The sequence below is a fragment of the Brachypodium distachyon genome, chromosome 1, assembly GCF_000005505.3.
Source record: "Brachypodium distachyon strain Bd21 chromosome 1, Brachypodium_distachyon_v3.0, whole genome shotgun sequence".
NCBI classification, from domain to species: Eukaryota; Viridiplantae; Streptophyta; class Magnoliopsida; order Poales; family Poaceae; genus Brachypodium; species Brachypodium distachyon.
In genome coordinates, this window is record NC_016131.3 from 64335080 (window position 1) to 64351668 (window position 16589).

The window sequence follows — 16589 nt, forward strand, 5'->3', positions numbered from 1 at the left end:
CTCGGGCTGGCAAGGGGAGGCCCAGCATGAAGTGGTCAATCGGTGTGGGCAGAAATAGAACGTGCGTGCGATCGACAGTGCAAGTCCCGATCACAGTTCACGTCCACTTCCTCCTCCACTATCGGTACCATCAGAGATTCATCGCTTTGACAAAGCACTACACCGGTGATGTACAGCAAATTCAGCAATACAGCACAGGCAGCTAGTCGGCCTTCTTTGGTCAAGACGATAAAGTACTCGTGTTGATTTACACACTGGCGTTACCACAGATTAGGATCATCCGATCATCTTTCCCCCGTTTCCTCTTTTTTCACGCGACGAGGTCCTGCTGGGCTGAGTCCGGGATAAGGTCATAAGGAAGATCAGAGCGTGAAACTGTAACAGAGTCCGGGATAAAGAAGCGTTTGATTGGGATTCGGGACGTGATTGTAACGACGCGACGCGAGATATCATATATATTGCCGCAAGCGCGACGCAGCCGGCGCGGACACGTCCATTTCACTGGCCACGTATCCCCAGAAGGCCAGAAAGCCGTGTGGACGTTTTTCTCCATGCCCACTTTCTGCTAGCTGCCTACGCCGGCAGCTCTGTTTGGAGGAATGCTCTGCTAGCTCTCCTCGCCATGTCGCGCTTGCCGCGTCTGCCATTCCAGCATCGGAACGTTCGATGTGGGGATGTAGAGAAAAAACCAAGCCCGTCGATACTACAAGTGGACCCTGGAATAAGTGGTGGCTTTTCTACGCGGATTCTCACGCCCGGCACCCCTATCTAGTCTCTCCAGGAGACCACGACACCGAAAGTTCTTTCGCAGTTCTGTACTTATTTTCTAATTTCCCCCACCCGCCATCTCTGACTCCAAGCCAGGTTTCCCCTCTGAACTCTGAAGAGGAACGAGAAAGAAGAGAGACCTCGCTTGCGGTTGAAGTGGCACAGGCCAACGCCACACACCGACACACAAGAGATTATTTTAAACTCCTTCGCCGTTGCATCCATCTCCCGCCTTCTGAAAATCCGATCCCCACACGCGGCCCGCGGGCGCATGAAACAGCTCGCCTGACGCTGCCAGACACGACCCAAGCAGCGGCGGCGATCTTGCGCCAGGAGCCCAGGACTCTTTCACTTCGTATTAGAGCGGAGAGCGGAATACCGGGAGAAGATTTGCAGGCGCCGACTTCAAGCCACGGAGATGGACTGCTGGAGCTGATCAGGTTCGCGCTGCTAAGCTACTCCTTCAATTCCTTGGGATCGTGCTCTGTTTTCCGCCTGCTTAGTTTGTCTTCGTTTCCACTCTGAACAGCATCAGCGAGTTTGACGATTCTTAGCCGTTGCAGCACATTAGCCATGGTCCCTCTGGTTTTTCTTTAAGCAATGCTTGATGGTTTCATAAACCCTTTTAATACTCACTAAGTTTTGTTGATGCACATTCGGTGAATCGACATCAGACAGCCACACAGGGCAAGGCAAAGCAAGGCAAGTAGTGAGTAGCTGATTGCATATGCTCCCGTTGATTCGGTGCCATAAGGGAAATCTAGGTAATTATGTGAGCAGATTACAATTGTAGAATGTAGTACTTGGTGCCAACCTCTAAAACTTTGTGTAACCACGGCCGTTTTTAGCAAATCCTTACTCTATATTTGAAGTAGCAACGGCCATGTCCCTGTCCTTGTGAGCGCCTCTTTTTTTTTTGTTACAAAGCTGGGTTCTTCGGTTCTTCCACTGTTGGATCCAGCATTCTTCAGGAAATTGTAGAGCTAACATTCTTCAAGAAATTTCACGTCTCTTCTATCTATCGCCGCCTTTCTACGTACCATACTGATAGCGATGCCCCCTTGGTTTGTTAAACACCGAGTATTGTTCACTTGTTCAGCCGCCTCGAGCCGGTGGAAATCCCTGACCCTGAGCAAGAAGACAACCACTAAGTCACATGGATGTCACCGAATATTCTTGCCTTTAGTTGCTTATTTTTATGCCCGCTTTCAGAGAGATCAGCTCGTTAAAAGTACGTCATTTCCAAACAGAAAACACACACAAAGCGATCAAAGTTCGGCTAACTGAAGAAAGGAGAAAAATATTTAAAGTTAGGCTATGTAAAGAGCTGCAGCTTGCCATTGCACCAAGATGACAAGGTTATGTTGGACTTGGGACACTCCGGAGTCCGATGCATGTTGATGCATTAACTATCTGTCTCGTGATCTCAAGTAACTTGAGAACATATCTGTATTTCTGTACCATGGTCCTATCGACAGCAATTGAAACTTCATTTACTGAACAGCATCCAGCATTGTACTGTCACAATAAGAGGCGGTAATATTCCTTGCAAGATCGAGCGGCAGTAATGTCTGGTTGTGGTGAAGGAAGCCTTAAAAGATGCTGCGTGTGTGGTGACAGAGGGTCACAGGCCAGGTACATGAAGTCAATCAAGTCATGGACTACTGATCTTGTTTTAGTACTACTAGTAGGCCACACTAGGCCAGGGCCAGCCATGTTTGACCCGATGGTCAACGCTGCAGAAACAGTGTTACGGTACTCACAGACTCGTCAGTTTGGGCGAGTTAAAAAGAAGGCCAAATAAATGGCCAGTCAGCATCACACTGATCCGGTCGTTCTGGTTGTGCTGCTGCAGCTGCGTGTTGGCATATTTTTTTACAGTTGACAGTCGAGACTTTGTCTAGTCGTGACAATTTAAGCGAGCTGAAACTTCGACGTGTTACCTGCAGATTAATAGACACGTACGACATGCTGTTCTGAACTCTCGAAGTGCTCTTCTACTGTTTGGGCGAGGAGTTGGGGCGGCAGCGAGAGATGGTTCCGCACGAGGCCAGCAGCTCGAGGCACGAGATCGTGGAGGTCTTGGGCGAGCCCGGCGAGCCATCATCGCCGGGGACAATGCGGCTGATCGACTTCATCCCCGTCTACATTCCGACGGTGGAGAGGGGCGCGCTGAGCAGGAGCGCGCGCAAGAGCCGGTTCCTGGACTTCCTCCGCGCCCGCCCTTCCAAGGACTGGTTCCTCCGGTCCAACTTCGTCGGCCGCCTCCGCCGCAGGAATCAAACGTCTTCGTCTTCATCAGTGGAAGAAGACCGGGAATCCCACGGGATCAACGCTGGTGTTGGTGGTGTCGAGTGCCGGCCGCGGACGCGAAGGCGGTTCCGCGTGCCGTTCGTGCGGAAGATCAAGTGGGGCAAGCTCTGGACCTACACGGTGAGCTGGTGCCGGCAGCCGGCCAACTTCGGGATGATCATCTGGCTGGCGTTCGTGGCCGCGGGGCTGCTGCTGCTGTTCCTGCTCATGACGGGGCTGCTGGACGAGGCCATCCCAAAAGAGGAGCGGCGGAAGAAGTGGACGGAGGTGACCAACCAGATCCTCAACGCGCTCTTCACCATCATGTGCCTCTACCAGCACCCCAAGATCTTCCACCACCTCGTGCTGCTCCTCCGCTGGCGGGCCGGCCCCGGCGGCGACCGCGCGGAGGTCCGCGAGGCGTACTGCAAGGAAGGCGCCCCGCGGCCGCACGACCGCGCCCACATGCTCGTCGTCGTGGCGCTGCTGCACGTCACCTGCCTGGCCCAGTACTTCTGCTGCGCCCTGTACTGGAGCTACTCGAGCACCGACCGCCCGGACTTGCCGCTCAACATCGGCAACGGGCTCGGCACGGGGGTCCCTGTCGTCGCCGTCCTCTACGTGGCCTACAGCCCGTTGGGCCGGAGGCAGGCAAACGAGCCCGACACGGAGCTGTCGTCAGTGTCGGCTGGCGGTCGCCAAACCAGGACGGATCATCAGAACGACGGCGAGGACGTGGAGATCAGGATTTACAACCGGTCCGTGGTGGTGAGCAGCCCGGAGTGGAGCGGGGGGCTGTGCGACTGCTGCGACGACGGGACGGTGTGCGCGCTGTCGGCGGCGTGCACGTGCTGCGTGTTCGGCTGGAACATGGAGCGGCTCGGGTTCGGCAACATGTACGTGCACGCATTCACCTTCATCCTGCTCTGCGTCGCGCCCTTCTTCACCTTCAGCGTGACGGCGCTCAACATCCACGACGACGACATCCGCGACGCCGTCGTGGCCGCGGGGGTGCTCCTGGGATTCTGCGGCTTCCTCTACGGCGGCTACTGGCGGACGCAGATGCGGAAGCGCTACAAGCTGCCTCCTGCTGCTGCAGCAGCGTCCGGGGACGGCGGGCGCTGCTGGGCCGCGACGGGGGACTGCGCCAAGTGGCTATTCTGCTGGAGCTGCGCGCTGGCGCAGGAGGTGCGGACGGCCAACTTCTACGACGTGGAGGACGACCGCTTCGTTGTGCAGTACGGCGCGCGGGACGAGGAAGGGCGCGCCGTGCTCGTGCCGCTGCCGCGGGAGGCCACGCACTCCCGGAGCCTGTCGTGCCCGCCCAAGATGGGCGCCATGATCAGCAGCCTAATGGATGTGGAGATGGCCGGCGTTGCTGCCATGGAGAGGTCGGCCACGTACAGCGGAAACCACCATGCCATGAGGCCGCCTCTGCCTCCGCTGATACAAATGGACCGGGAAGACTAGTCGCAGTTGCCACCTGTCACCTGTACTGTGTCATCGTAGACCCTGTCTATTGGGTTTGCTGCGATCGATCCTGTGTATATTATCATGATGTAAACTTGCGACGCTGATGAGATGAGCTCCCGACGCGTACTGTAGTTCGGTGAGCTGGTGATTTTATTCTACACAGATTCGTTTTCCTATCTTTTTGACTGAATCTGTTCTTTTTTGACTGAATCTGTTTTGTACCTAAGAGCAACTCCAGTCGGCCCCTCATTTCGCGTCCAGCGCCAGGCCATTCGACGCGCACCCTCTTCGTTTGAGGCCCAACCGAGACCCAGCCGCACCCCCTAAACGTCAGCCCCTCTAAAAACACAATTCAAACAAAGTATTGCCGCCATTTCACAGGCCGTCTTCTCGCTCTTCGGTGTCCTCGGCAGCGTAAGGCTCCTTTTCTTGGGTGCAGGTGTAGTGGGCGTGCTGGGAGCCGTCGTTGATCATGTCGGCCATGATAGAGTTGCCTTGCGACATCCGCCGAACTAGTTGGGCGCGGGCTGGCTGCAGTCGGCTGGAAACTGCTGGAAGGAGGCGGACGGTGAGGAACCGCCGTAGGAGAGAGGGCCCTGTCACAGAGGAGGTGAGGTGAAGGCGTTGGGGTTGAAACCGCCGAGAGGATCCATGGCGAAGGTGTTGGGGTTGAAACCGCCGAGGGGATCGGTGTCGGGGTAGTCCATCGACGGCGTGGCATTCCCCTGGCGATCATGGGGTATGTGGGGCGACACCGGCAATATGCCCGCCGGCGACGGGGACGACGAAGAGCTCCCTTGGCTGCAGCTGCTCCAGTGGGGGGCGGAGGGTGGCCGCGGCACAGGAATGCCAGCCATCTGAGTCGAGGCCGCGGCCCTCTGCGCCCCCATCTGCCGGGCCAGGTCGGCATTCCTCTCCTTGTCCCTCCTCTCCTGTTCACGGCGGGAGGCGCTCTCGACGTTGCGGCGGGTAACATCCGCCGCCCCGTCGGTGTTGCTCATCCCTGGCGGCCGCTCCTTTTCCTTGGGTTTCTTCGCCGCTGCGTCGCCGGCCAGCGTGTAACAAGACGCTGCATACCTCTTTGGCGCCCATGCGGGGGGGGGGGGGGGAGTGGGGGAGTGGAGGGAAAAGGGATAGCCGCCGAAAATTTGGAGGGAAATTTGGATTATCTCGCCGACAAGTGTGGCCCGCATTGCCTTTTGGCTTCAGCCGGCGTCCCTGATCGCCCCCCCCCCCCCCCTCGCCCCTCCTCAAAAGTTGGGTTCGGCCTGGGGAGCCGGCTAAAAAAACAAATTGGGGAGGCCGGCTGGATCGGATTTTACGCGCCGGCGCCCTCAGGGGGCTTTTAGGGGGGTCGAGTGGAGATGCTCCAAGACCTGATGGAGTCGGCGTCCCGGAATTTTTTATTTTTTTTTAGCGAAGCCGTCCCGGAGATAGAATGTGCGATCGAGATATCCAAATGTACGCAAGAGCGTAAGTGGGCCGGCCTCGCCGTAATCAGTGGATGCGACCCATGCTAATTAGGGCAGGACCGCACGATAGCCACGCGAACAAATGGATGGGACACCGTGGAACTCTCGTGCACTACATTTGCGCGGGCCTATATAATCCACACCAATGGCCTGCTGTGGAGGGCAACGGTCGATGTTTCTCATTGTTAAGGCCCATAGCCCCATATCTATGGGGGTTTGCGGAATCGGCCTAGTTTGGGGTTCTCAAAGAAATAAAAAGGACATGCCATTGCCAGCCAAACTCCTGGGTGTGCCTGGCATGTGGCGATGGGCACCTTTCTCCTTTTTCTCAGCAATCGTCCAAGACTTTTATTCCATCGACAGCTCAATTAGGAGAGGATGGCGCGAGCACAAGAATGTATGAAAGCCATATTAGCAGTTCTCCTAGCAAAGCATAATTTGAAACACTGAAAAGCTGACATGCACGATTTAATCAACTGAACGATCTGACCACACACGGACTTGTTCTCCACCTTGCTATTCCGACGTGCACCTTCCTCAATCGGTCAATCTGAGTACCATCACCTACTCTCAAATACACCCTCTGTTGAAAGATTGGACACCATTTACGACAATTTGCAATTTAATGGAATCAACAAATTTCGGTTTTGCTTTAAGCTAGTTTCCATCTAGCTCGGACTACCCTTCCAGAGCAAGTTCAATTTCTCCTGAGCCTCTAACATTGCTTTTTGCTAACACAACTGTATTAGACGTGTGAAGATTACAAAATCACATACCATCCCTCTCTTTTGGCGTACACAGCTTTCACCATGCGAGCCAATGCAGTTTTTGTGCACATTATCGTCTCCCCTCCATAGTTGACATGTAGCAATTCCACTTAATTTTTTTTGTCTAAATTCCTTATGTATCAATACAATACACTAAACACGCCTAGATGCATATGAATTTGTCTAAATTCGAGTTACTTATTTCCAAACGAAAAAAGTAATACATAGCAAGTCACCACTAACTACTCGCAGGTTACAAGCTATGCGTAAGAAGTGGTACACAACACATGTAGTTGCACAAAAGTATTTTGTGCTATGCAATGACCTAGAGTGTTGTCGCCATCAAGTTACAGTAGAAATCCAAAAGGGCTGTGATTTTTTTTTAAATGAACTGACACATGATATATTATTTTTTTTCATAAAGAATGCACGCACACATTTCAAAATTTTACATTGACCAACAATTAAACTAAAATTATACGTTGACCAATGATTAGACACAAAAATTATATCAATGGATTCGTATTTCAAAAATATTTCCAACGGTATAATTTTTATAACATATAATTTATATATTATTGATCCAATCGTTGATCGAAATTCGATCTCAGAATGTATGCGTTTTTTTAAAAATAAAAACTTTTATTGATCTCAAAGTTATATCAAGAAGTCAGAATGTGTACGCCTCGTTCTCAGTGAAAAGGAGGAATGAAAAAAAGGAAGTATCGACTATCAAATAGTTTTGTTTTACTAGCATGAGAGGACGGAACACTATATTATGTTTCCATAGGTGCGCCTAATTAAGGCCACTGATTCTGTCCACTTATTTTTTTTAAACTAAATTCTGGCCAGCACGGAGTTCTACAAAATGTTTATTCAGAGAAGTACGTTTCTCTGTTCTAAAGGGCAGAGAATGCTCCCGTGGAGTCGTGGAGAGTACCAAGTTTTTTTTTATCAGTCCGTGGAGAGTACTAAGTTAATCATGCAGCGGACAGATGTATGATCCACATTGCTGCTGCGTGCGCTGCCGACCATCCATCAACATTCAACAGCACTGAATATTTTCAGTTGCCGGCCAACTAGTGCGACTACTCTCTGTCTCTGCAGACAAAAAGAACGACCGAGCTACACGACACGGTCGATCCGCGTCGGTGACCGACTTCTCACACGCAGCCAAGTACTCCCTCCGATCACGCACCACTGGAATTATAATCAGGAAGAGCCGAAGAGCGGCAATCGACGTCTCTAGGAGTTTCTTGACCTTGGCTGATCGAGGTGCTAATGGGCCGATTAATCAGGAAGGGCGGCAATCGACCGTTCCAGACCCTTTTACCTAACCACCGAAAGCAATGCTAGCTCTAGCTTCGTGTGGGTGCGCATATGCATGCAAGCGTTTGGATCGGTCTTACCGTCACGTGGACCAGATTTACTTTCCTGAATTATGTTATCTTCCTTGTTACCGGCAGGCAATGAGGCAGATGAGTAGGCAAGCTTTTGACCCGAGGGAGAAATGCAACTGCGCTAGGTGATGCATGCCCGTGTCTGTTGATTCGAACAAGAGCTTAATAATGCGCTGTAGATAAGTGGGAAATACTCAAAAGAACGCGCACTAACTGCACGCCTGCGTTTCTTATTCTTAGTACTCTGCTAAGTCAATCCTCTTCTTCCTTATAAAAAAGAAGTCAAGTCCTTTTTTTTTTGGCTTTCATTTGTAGCGTGTTTCTTATATGAATCTTTACTCTATGGTGGCGGCAGTCTCTCACACCTTCAAACTGCGTAATTCTTGATTTGATATAAATTAATGTGATAAGAACAAATATACTCCTCCGTCTCAAAATAAGTGATGTGGATTTGTACAAACTTATACAAATCCACGTCATTATTTTGGAATGGAGGGAGTAGATTATATGATCTAAGATTATAGTAGACGTAAATTCTCTTTAATATATAGTGTATTTTATCTTATTTCGCGGCAACGCACATGTTATGCTAGTAAAAAGATATTTTACAAAACGACACTGGGCTTGCCTGCACAAAATGACTAGAATTTTCTTTTCAAAACAGGGGCAAGATCCATCCACCGTTACTACTAAAGGGAGTTGGTATGGTGATAGTGGTGTCACGCACCATTATCATCTCCTTTCTGCGGGGAAAAAAAATCCTTACATAGTGACATACCATCCCAAACATTAATTTGACGCCAGTTTTAAGAAAATCACAAAATATTCTCATACCGGTAAAAGGACATTATACAAAATAGGCGGCACAAAAAATTCACGGCATACAAACAGAAGGTCATCTACATCAACCTATTTTCAGAAAAAAAAAATGGTTGTGTGTATAGATTGCCACAGAGGCCAGGGATCGTTTCACATTTATTTTAAAAAAAATCAACCTATTTAGGTTCGGGATCTTTTTTGGGCGCAACAGTAGAACAATGTCACCGCAGCCGCAAAATCGCCTCCTGCTTCCAAAATGTCGAAGCGATGGCGTGGGGGTTCTGCTGCTGACAGTTTCCAAATGTCGTTGGGTCTACCAGTGGCAGCCATTGTGAACTATGCTGACAACACTGGAAGCAAGAACTTGTACATCTCCGTGAAGGGAATCTCCGCCTTAAGCCCTTGACAGGCCGGCTTCCTTCTACACGTGGTGGGAAAATGTGTTTTTTTAGGGAACAGTAGATCAATGATCTACTGCGATTTTATATTAATGAAGTGGATAACAGAAAGTTATCACACTAAAGCTAATGCTAGCGAAAATTGTTTAGCCAGCTCTGAAACTGACAGTAGGTTTTTCTTTTGGGTTTATGAAAAACAAGGTTTAGCTCCCCTTTGAAGAACTGCCTCCATCTGTAAAGTGAAGGAGTAATGCCCTCAAAAATGAACTCATTGCATGATTTCCAAATGCTCCAGCAAACTAATGATGTGATCTCCATGTGGAACGGGACACCAAGTCTTCTCTGAATGTCCACGATGTTCTGATGAACATTTTGATGTGGATGAAAACTCGGGCAAATATATCTCCAACATGCAAATGCAAAGGGCAATGGAAGAAAAGATGATCTCTTGTCTCCGGCTCAATTCCCTGGCAAAGAACACAGGTGTATGTAGGCAGATGAAAATTCTTCTGTTGGAGCAATGCCCTGGTATTTAGCCTATTAATGATCATAAGCCAAATGAACACCTTATGTTTGGGTTGACAACTTGAATCCCAAATCCATTTGAAAGTGGAAGGGATATCAATATGATCAATGAGAAGATCATATGCCATTGCAGTGTTGAATGCATTCAGGTTGTCAGGGAGTCTCCAACTGTCCTGTTGGTTACGAGCATCTAGAGAGTTCACTCTAGTGTTCAGGAGCTGGAACTGAGGTGGAGAGGGGGATGGCAAATAAGGTAATCTTGTCATTGCAGTTAACCACATCATGCATCGTGATATCTTTGTGAAGAGCAAAAGAGAAAAGCTGTGGCCATCCATGGGAGAGTGAGATGCCAGACCATGAATCATTCCAGAAGCTGATAGTCTGTCCTGAATGCATGGAGCATTCAGCAAGTTCCTTGTAGTCCAACATATGTTTTAGGTTATCCTTTCACCAAAATGATGGAGCACCCTGTTGCTCGAATGGTGAACCACTGGGATAGTATAATTCTTAGAGCAAATGAACCCATGGCAGATCCACATGATTCAAAAATTATGGACATTTTTCATAAGGAGCGCTTTGTTCTGAATGGCCAAGTTCTTAACACCAAGACCCCCCCCCCCCTCCCTCCTCCTCCTTCTTTGGTCTGCAGACCATCTCCCAGGCAGCCAAAGGGGGATTTTTCTTGGTGATATCCTGCCCTCTCCAAAGGCAATGCCTTATGTATTTGTCAATCTGTGTGATCACACCCACAGCCAGAAGAAATGTGCTCATGAAAAAAGTAGGAAGGGAAGATGGCTATGGCTATAAAAATAACAGTAAAACGATATTCTTGAATCTCTCAAGTTGTTTGATATCCACGGGCCAACGTACAAAGATAAATAAATGTGTTCACTGTGCCAGTAGATCTTGGTGGAGTCAGAGGTCAAAAGGTGGTAAAAAGGGAATGCAAGCAAATCTAGGTGCAAAATACCAATCCTCCTGGTACTAAAATAATAATAATTAGATAACCACATGTTGAATCGATCTGGTAATAAATATTTAATAGACGAAACATCAGGTTTTGAGCCATTTGTCCGAGGGCACACAAATGTCTTTCCTAAGAAATTTACAACATTTAATAATTTCTGTGTTGCACTTCTCTTATTTATTTTGATTTTTAACACTTGTATATATACTTTCTCCGTCCGAAAACAAAACAAGTGACTTGAATTCATATACAAATCCGCGTCACGGAAGGAATATTTAATGTCCATCGAGAACACGAGTTGTCGGTATCCGGCAACAAGTGGGTGACAGTGCAATTAGACGGTGAGCTGAATAATGGCTGCTAGCAGTGTTTGAATATGTCACATGTGGAACTTGCGTGAACAGGAGCTGAAGAACAACGACTAACTCATTTTGGCTCAGTTAACCCAGTCTTTATTGCGCTTAAATCTATCCATGTACCGTATTTAGACAGGCGTGACCGCAGTGGTCACACTCCAGATGACAAAGCTACTGCTCGTAGTCGTAGATGCCAAAGAGGAGTACTAGTATTTCACTACTGATTGCCTATTAATATGTCTTTTTCTGCCCGCTGTATCTGCTGCATCATGCGCAGCTGCGCACGCACCACCAACAAACCTATGCATCGAACCCGGCGTTGCTATTATCCTTTCTCCTTTTCTTTTGGGTCAGCAGATGTGTGGGGCAGCAACAGCAAGTGTACGCAAATGCTACCGGCCTGCCGAGGCAGCAGCCATACATACGTGCCGTCGACCGGTCCAGTGAGGAGTGACGAGGACGAGGCCAGCACACAGCAGCAGGGCGGCGGCGAGCTTCGGCCTCCTCCGGTTGCCACACCCCCAGCAGACGACTAATGGGGCCAAAAGGCACTGCATTATTGCAAGTACTGTATGCAGTGTGAGCGTGCGTGCTGTCAGTACCAGTAGCAAATATCGAGACGGAGACCGCAACGCACAGTGGGAAGACTCTGGGCTGGATCAGATTGATGCATGGATGGGAACGGCTCCACGAGACACGCGAACACGACGCGCAGCCCCTTTGTCGCAGTACACACGATCTTTTTTTTTAAGGTTTCCATTTGTCACTCCTCATTTCATTTCACCAAATGAAATCTAATTTTTGGTAGGATTTTATTTGGTTGAATTTGAATTCCGGATTTAAAAATCATGTTTGTCTATCACATGGATTTGTAGAGTTAGAGACAATTTTAGAGAAATAATGACACGTAGAAGTAATTGAGGTTAGTTATATTGTGATTTCATGAAATTGCAAATTGAATTCATGTAGTCAATTCCGTACCAACCAAACAAGTTAGTTTTTAGAATTCAAAATGAATTCCACAATTCTAGTCCCAAATAATGGGTGCCAAATAAGCTGTAAGAAAAAAAGACCGATGGCCGTGACCTCATTTACGAGGAAAAGTGGACCTAAAAACCCGGAGCGAACGACACCGATGGCTTCTGCTTGCTGACGAACGGCTTCAACACTGTCTCTGTGTGGGAGATTTGAGGTGGCCCCCTTGGACTCCGTTCACAAATGAACCTGGGACCGTAGTCCCGAAGTTGTATTTCGGTCGTCCATAAACTTAGAAAACACACACATAAACCACTAAACTGGGCTAACTGCTTTAGTCCAAAAACGGTTCGGCGGGACTAAAAAACAACGCGTGGTCGCCACGTCGGCTTCGGCCAGGACCGTGTCCTGCTACTCGATTTTCTCAGGTGGTTTCTTGCAAAATTACTGCTCCGCGGCCATGTCCATGAGCTCCTTCGACATTGGCACCCCTTCCGCCGTCGCAGCCTTCCCAAACTGCTCCTCGTACGCCGCCAGCCGCGATGTCGTGCCCTCATCAATCAACGCCACGCCGAGCAACCTCTGCAGCGCCTCGAACTGGAACAGGTTGCTCCCCAACACGAAATCGAGGTACCGTTCGAACCAGAACCAGTTGAACCAGGACGGGACGTAGTACTCGCACGGCGACCTTCCGGTGGACCGGGTTGGATTTGAGGAGGAGGCCGCTCTTGGCGGCGAGATCCTACTTGAGGTACTCGTAGCGGACGTCTTGGCGTGCAGCGCCATGCGCACCCACCAGTCAGGTAATTTTGCAAGAAACACCCTGAGAAAATCGAGTAGCAGGCCACGGTCCGAAGCCGACGTGGCGTGTTTAAGCCTGCCGAACCGTTTTTGGACTAAACTGACACGGTTAGCCCAGTTCAGGAGTTTATGTGTGCGTTTTCCGAATTCATGAACTAAAATGTTCATTTGTGTCGAGTTCATGGACTAATGATGTATTTAACTCATAATTTTTTTCCTGCCCAACCGGATAAAACTCGAGCGGAAGTACTACGTCCCGTCCAGATGTGGATCTACCGCTGGGCTGCACATGTGTCATGCTGCTTAAGCTCAGCCCTGACAGATAGACGACAGTGAGACTTGACAATAACATAAAGCTTCAGAATCCAAAACGCGCTTCAGGTTCAGCTTCAGGATAAAGCAGGAGCACGCAGCCGTCTCCGCCTATATAAGCCCACCCCGCGGCCCGCTGAACCCTTCACCTCGCCGGCTCTTCTTCCCGTCCCCACCTCTCCAATCCATCGCCACTCCCCACAAGTGCCGTTGCTTCGCTTTCCGCTCTCCTCCATCTCTTTTATTAGCCAAGACCGGAGCCTACCCGGGGCTCGCGTCAGGAACTGGCTAACCACCAGAAGGCCGGAGCGGCGGCGGCGCCGCACGAGGCAGCGTCGGAGCTGGCAGATCTCGGAGGCGGCGAGAGGGAGACGGACGAGCAGCGCGGCAAGTTCCTGGTGCTGCGGCTGTACGAGGCGCTCAACGCCCGCGACGCGCGGCGGGCGCAGGAGCTGCTGGCCCCGGACCTCGAGTGGTGGTTCCATGGCCCCCCCGCGCACCAGCACATGATGCGCCTGCTCACCGGCGCCGGCACCAACGCCGAGTTCAGGTTCTCCCCGCGCTCCGTCGACGCCTTCGGGTCCACCGTCATCGCCGAGGGCGGCGCCGACGACGCCGCGGGCGGCCAGCTCTACTGGGTGCACGCCTGGACCGTCGGGCCCGATGGGGTGATCACCCAGCTCAGGGAGTACTTCAACACCGACCTCACCGTCACCCGCCTCTCCGCCGCCGCCGCCGCAATCTCCCCTAACAACGCCTCTTCATCCTCTCCCCCTTCCTCCTCCTCCTCCCCCTCCTCATCTTCTTCCTCGGCCGCCTCCTCGCCAGCACACACGCCCAAGTGGCCCAAGTGCCTGTGGCAGAGCCGCCGTGCAGACCGCGCCCACAAGTCGCTGCCGGGCCTCGTCCTCGCCATCTAGCCCAAGAACAAATTACATGGAAGTATCACCTGCGCAATAAATAAACAAGAGCCTGGAAGTCAAAGGCGTTGGCGTATGGGCTGAACTGAACTGCCTGCTAAGTATTCAGGGGTTCCACTACCGCTACTAGTACTCTTTGCGTGTTTGAATTAGCCAGTGTGGTTTGCTTGGTCTAAATCATGGATTATGGTGTGTACTACTGCCGCCGTAATGGCTTGCTGTTGCGGCTGAATAAAAGTATAATGTATTGGAGTCTCCAGCAATGTATGATGTGTTCTCTCCATTTATTTACTTTCTGCCTTATTTCATTTGCTCCCGAAATGAACCGAGTGAGTCCTGCTTAATTAATTTGACAACAGGTTAAAAGCTCTGACGAATTAAGGTTGAGCAAGTATCATATCGACTGACCTGAACAAAGTGCATCTGGTCCATCGCTCACTGAAGTCAAGAACTGATGCCTCTTTAACAGCAGCAACTATCGAATTATTCCTGGCAAAATACACACTTGTTTGGGACAAATCCAAGCTTGCACGAATCCAAACTCTGGAATCTGGACAAGTGTGCAGCACAAGGATACGGATATTCAGTAGAGGAAAGTCCCCATATCCAGGGGAAAAGTTCAAGCTACGCGTTGCTTTCAGCTTGGCCAACTAGCAGATCTTTGATGTCAAGTTCTCTGAAATTCGTGATGGCACCGGAGGAACACCATGTTTGAAGTTTTCTTTACACTCCGCACTAAAGACTTTCCCCACTTTTATGCTTTCTTTTCCAACTGAACTGTCTGTTTCCCAATTTTTTGTCTGACGTGTAAAAGGAGGTTGACCCCAACTTAAATTTTCTTTACGCTTGGCGCTAGATTTTGCTTGCTTTCCCTATTAACCCGGCAGAATTTCTGGTGGAGGGCTATTTTTTGGGGACCTTATCATCCCTTTGTGGACTAGGATTTCAGCCTTTAAAGACCTTTTGTAAAAAGGAACAGGTAAAGACAAAAGACTTCTTCTCAAGAAATCAGATAAGTTATATATACTTTACTTGCTTGGAGTGAGTCTAAGATTCCACAGCTTTCACGCTGATGTTGTAACGTCTAGCTAGCTCTCGATTGTGTATGCCAAGCACCATCCCGCCAGCTAATCTGGCACCAAACAAAACAAAAACACTGATATGATAGCTAATCGTCTTAGCAATGAGATGATTAAGATGGATCGATGGGAACGGCAGCAGGTCTGGGAAATGCGCCGTGTTCTATTGTACTTTCGCATTCGTGCACATAACTATGTTAATTATTAGCAGTTGAATCTGTAATGGCGGCAAGGAAAAGCAAATTATTAATTATACAGTATTGTTCGTACTCAACTTGCCCAAAGTAAAGTAAGTTTGTACATATATATCAAGAATTGGTGCACGTGCTCCTTTGAAAAAGAAAAAGTAAAATACACCGCTAGTACATGAACTCGGCAAAAATGAGCGCTTTAGTCCACAAACTCGGAAAACGAACACTTAAACACCTAAACTGGGATTCCTGTGTCACTTTAGTCAAAAACGGTTCGGCGAGGCTTAATCACACCACGTGGCCGCCACGTCGGCTTTGGCGACCCCTTCACCGGCGTCCTCTCATCAAAATTGAGCATTGTGGCCTCGATGGCAACCTTAGGCGAGGCGGCGGCGGCAACGGCGTGATCCTTAGGACCCCAGGATCCCCGTTTGGGCATTGCCATCTTGCCCCTCGCGAGCGGCTCGCATGGTGATTTTGTCAAAAAGAAATCCTGAGAAAATCGAGTAGCAGCCGGCGGTCCTGGCCGAAGCCGACGTGCCGGCCACGTGGCATATTTAAGCGTCAACGAACCGTTTTGGACTAAAGTGACACAGTAGTCCCAGTTAGTGATTTAAGTGTGTGTTTTCTGAGTTCGTGGACTAAAGTGTTCAATTTTCGCCGAGTTCATGTACTGACAGGGTATTTTACTTAAAAAAGAAATGCTGAACCCGTGCGACAGAAACTCGCACAGAATATCCGGCATATATTGGTTCTCTTATCAAGGTTCTCTACTCAAATGATTGTATGCAACATGATGCTTTCGGATCATATGCCATCTACTTCTTGCAGAGAGTTTGAGTACTCGACAAGAGAGGAAGAAACGAAGTGTCATTTTCTTCTAGGAATAGGGAACCAAACGTCGTGGCCATTGACATGCAGCAGTGGCGCATCGCAATCGACACAGCAATTTCTCATCAAGCATCATCAGAAGAACACTATTCCTTGCATTTGCAGGTAGCGGGTGAGCACGAGGCCACTGGCTGTCCTTCGGATTCATCACTAACTAGACTAGACTAGATGGGTCGAATCGAA

At 49.7% G+C, this 16589-nt stretch overlaps 2 protein-coding genes across 4 annotated transcripts; both read left to right on the plus strand.

The window, feature by feature from the left end:
• The first annotated feature begins 576 nt into the window (after positions 1-576).
• LOC100834377 lies at positions 577-4648 on the plus strand. 3 transcript variants are annotated; one of them, XM_024460360.1, is made up of 2 exons: positions 577-2403; positions 2718-4648. In XM_024460360.1, the coding sequence occupies exon 2, from the start codon at positions 2803-2805 to the stop codon at positions 4528-4530; it is 1728 nt and encodes a 575-aa protein (XP_024316128.1). In that variant the 5' UTR covers positions 577-2403; positions 2718-2802; the 3' UTR covers positions 4531-4648. The 3 variants fall into 3 exon arrangements, with proteins under 3 accessions (XP_024316128.1, XP_024316118.1, XP_010228728.1); XM_024460350.1 differs by having other exon boundaries at positions 577-1208; positions 1298-4648; XM_010230426.3 differs by having other exon boundaries at positions 577-1208.
• Positions 4649-13444: 8796 nt separating this feature from the next.
• Positions 13445-14548, plus strand: LOC100834985 (senescence associated gene 20). The gene has a single exon (XM_024457835.1). It carries the CDS (start codon positions 13832-13834, stop codon positions 14243-14245), a length of 414 nt encoding a protein of 137 aa, XP_024313603.1. The 5' UTR covers positions 13445-13831; the 3' UTR covers positions 14246-14548.
• The last annotated feature ends 2041 nt before the right edge of the window (positions 14549-16589 follow it).

Excerpts from the sequence above, each read along its gene's own strand:
- LOC100834377 (XM_024460360.1), top strand. The coding sequence starts at position 2,803 with ATGGTTCCGCACGAGGCCAGCAGCTCGAGGCACGAGATCGTGGAGGTC.
- LOC100834985 (XM_024457835.1), top strand. The coding sequence starts at position 13,832 with ATGATGCGCCTGCTCACCGGCGCCGGCACCAACGCCGAGTTCAGGTTC.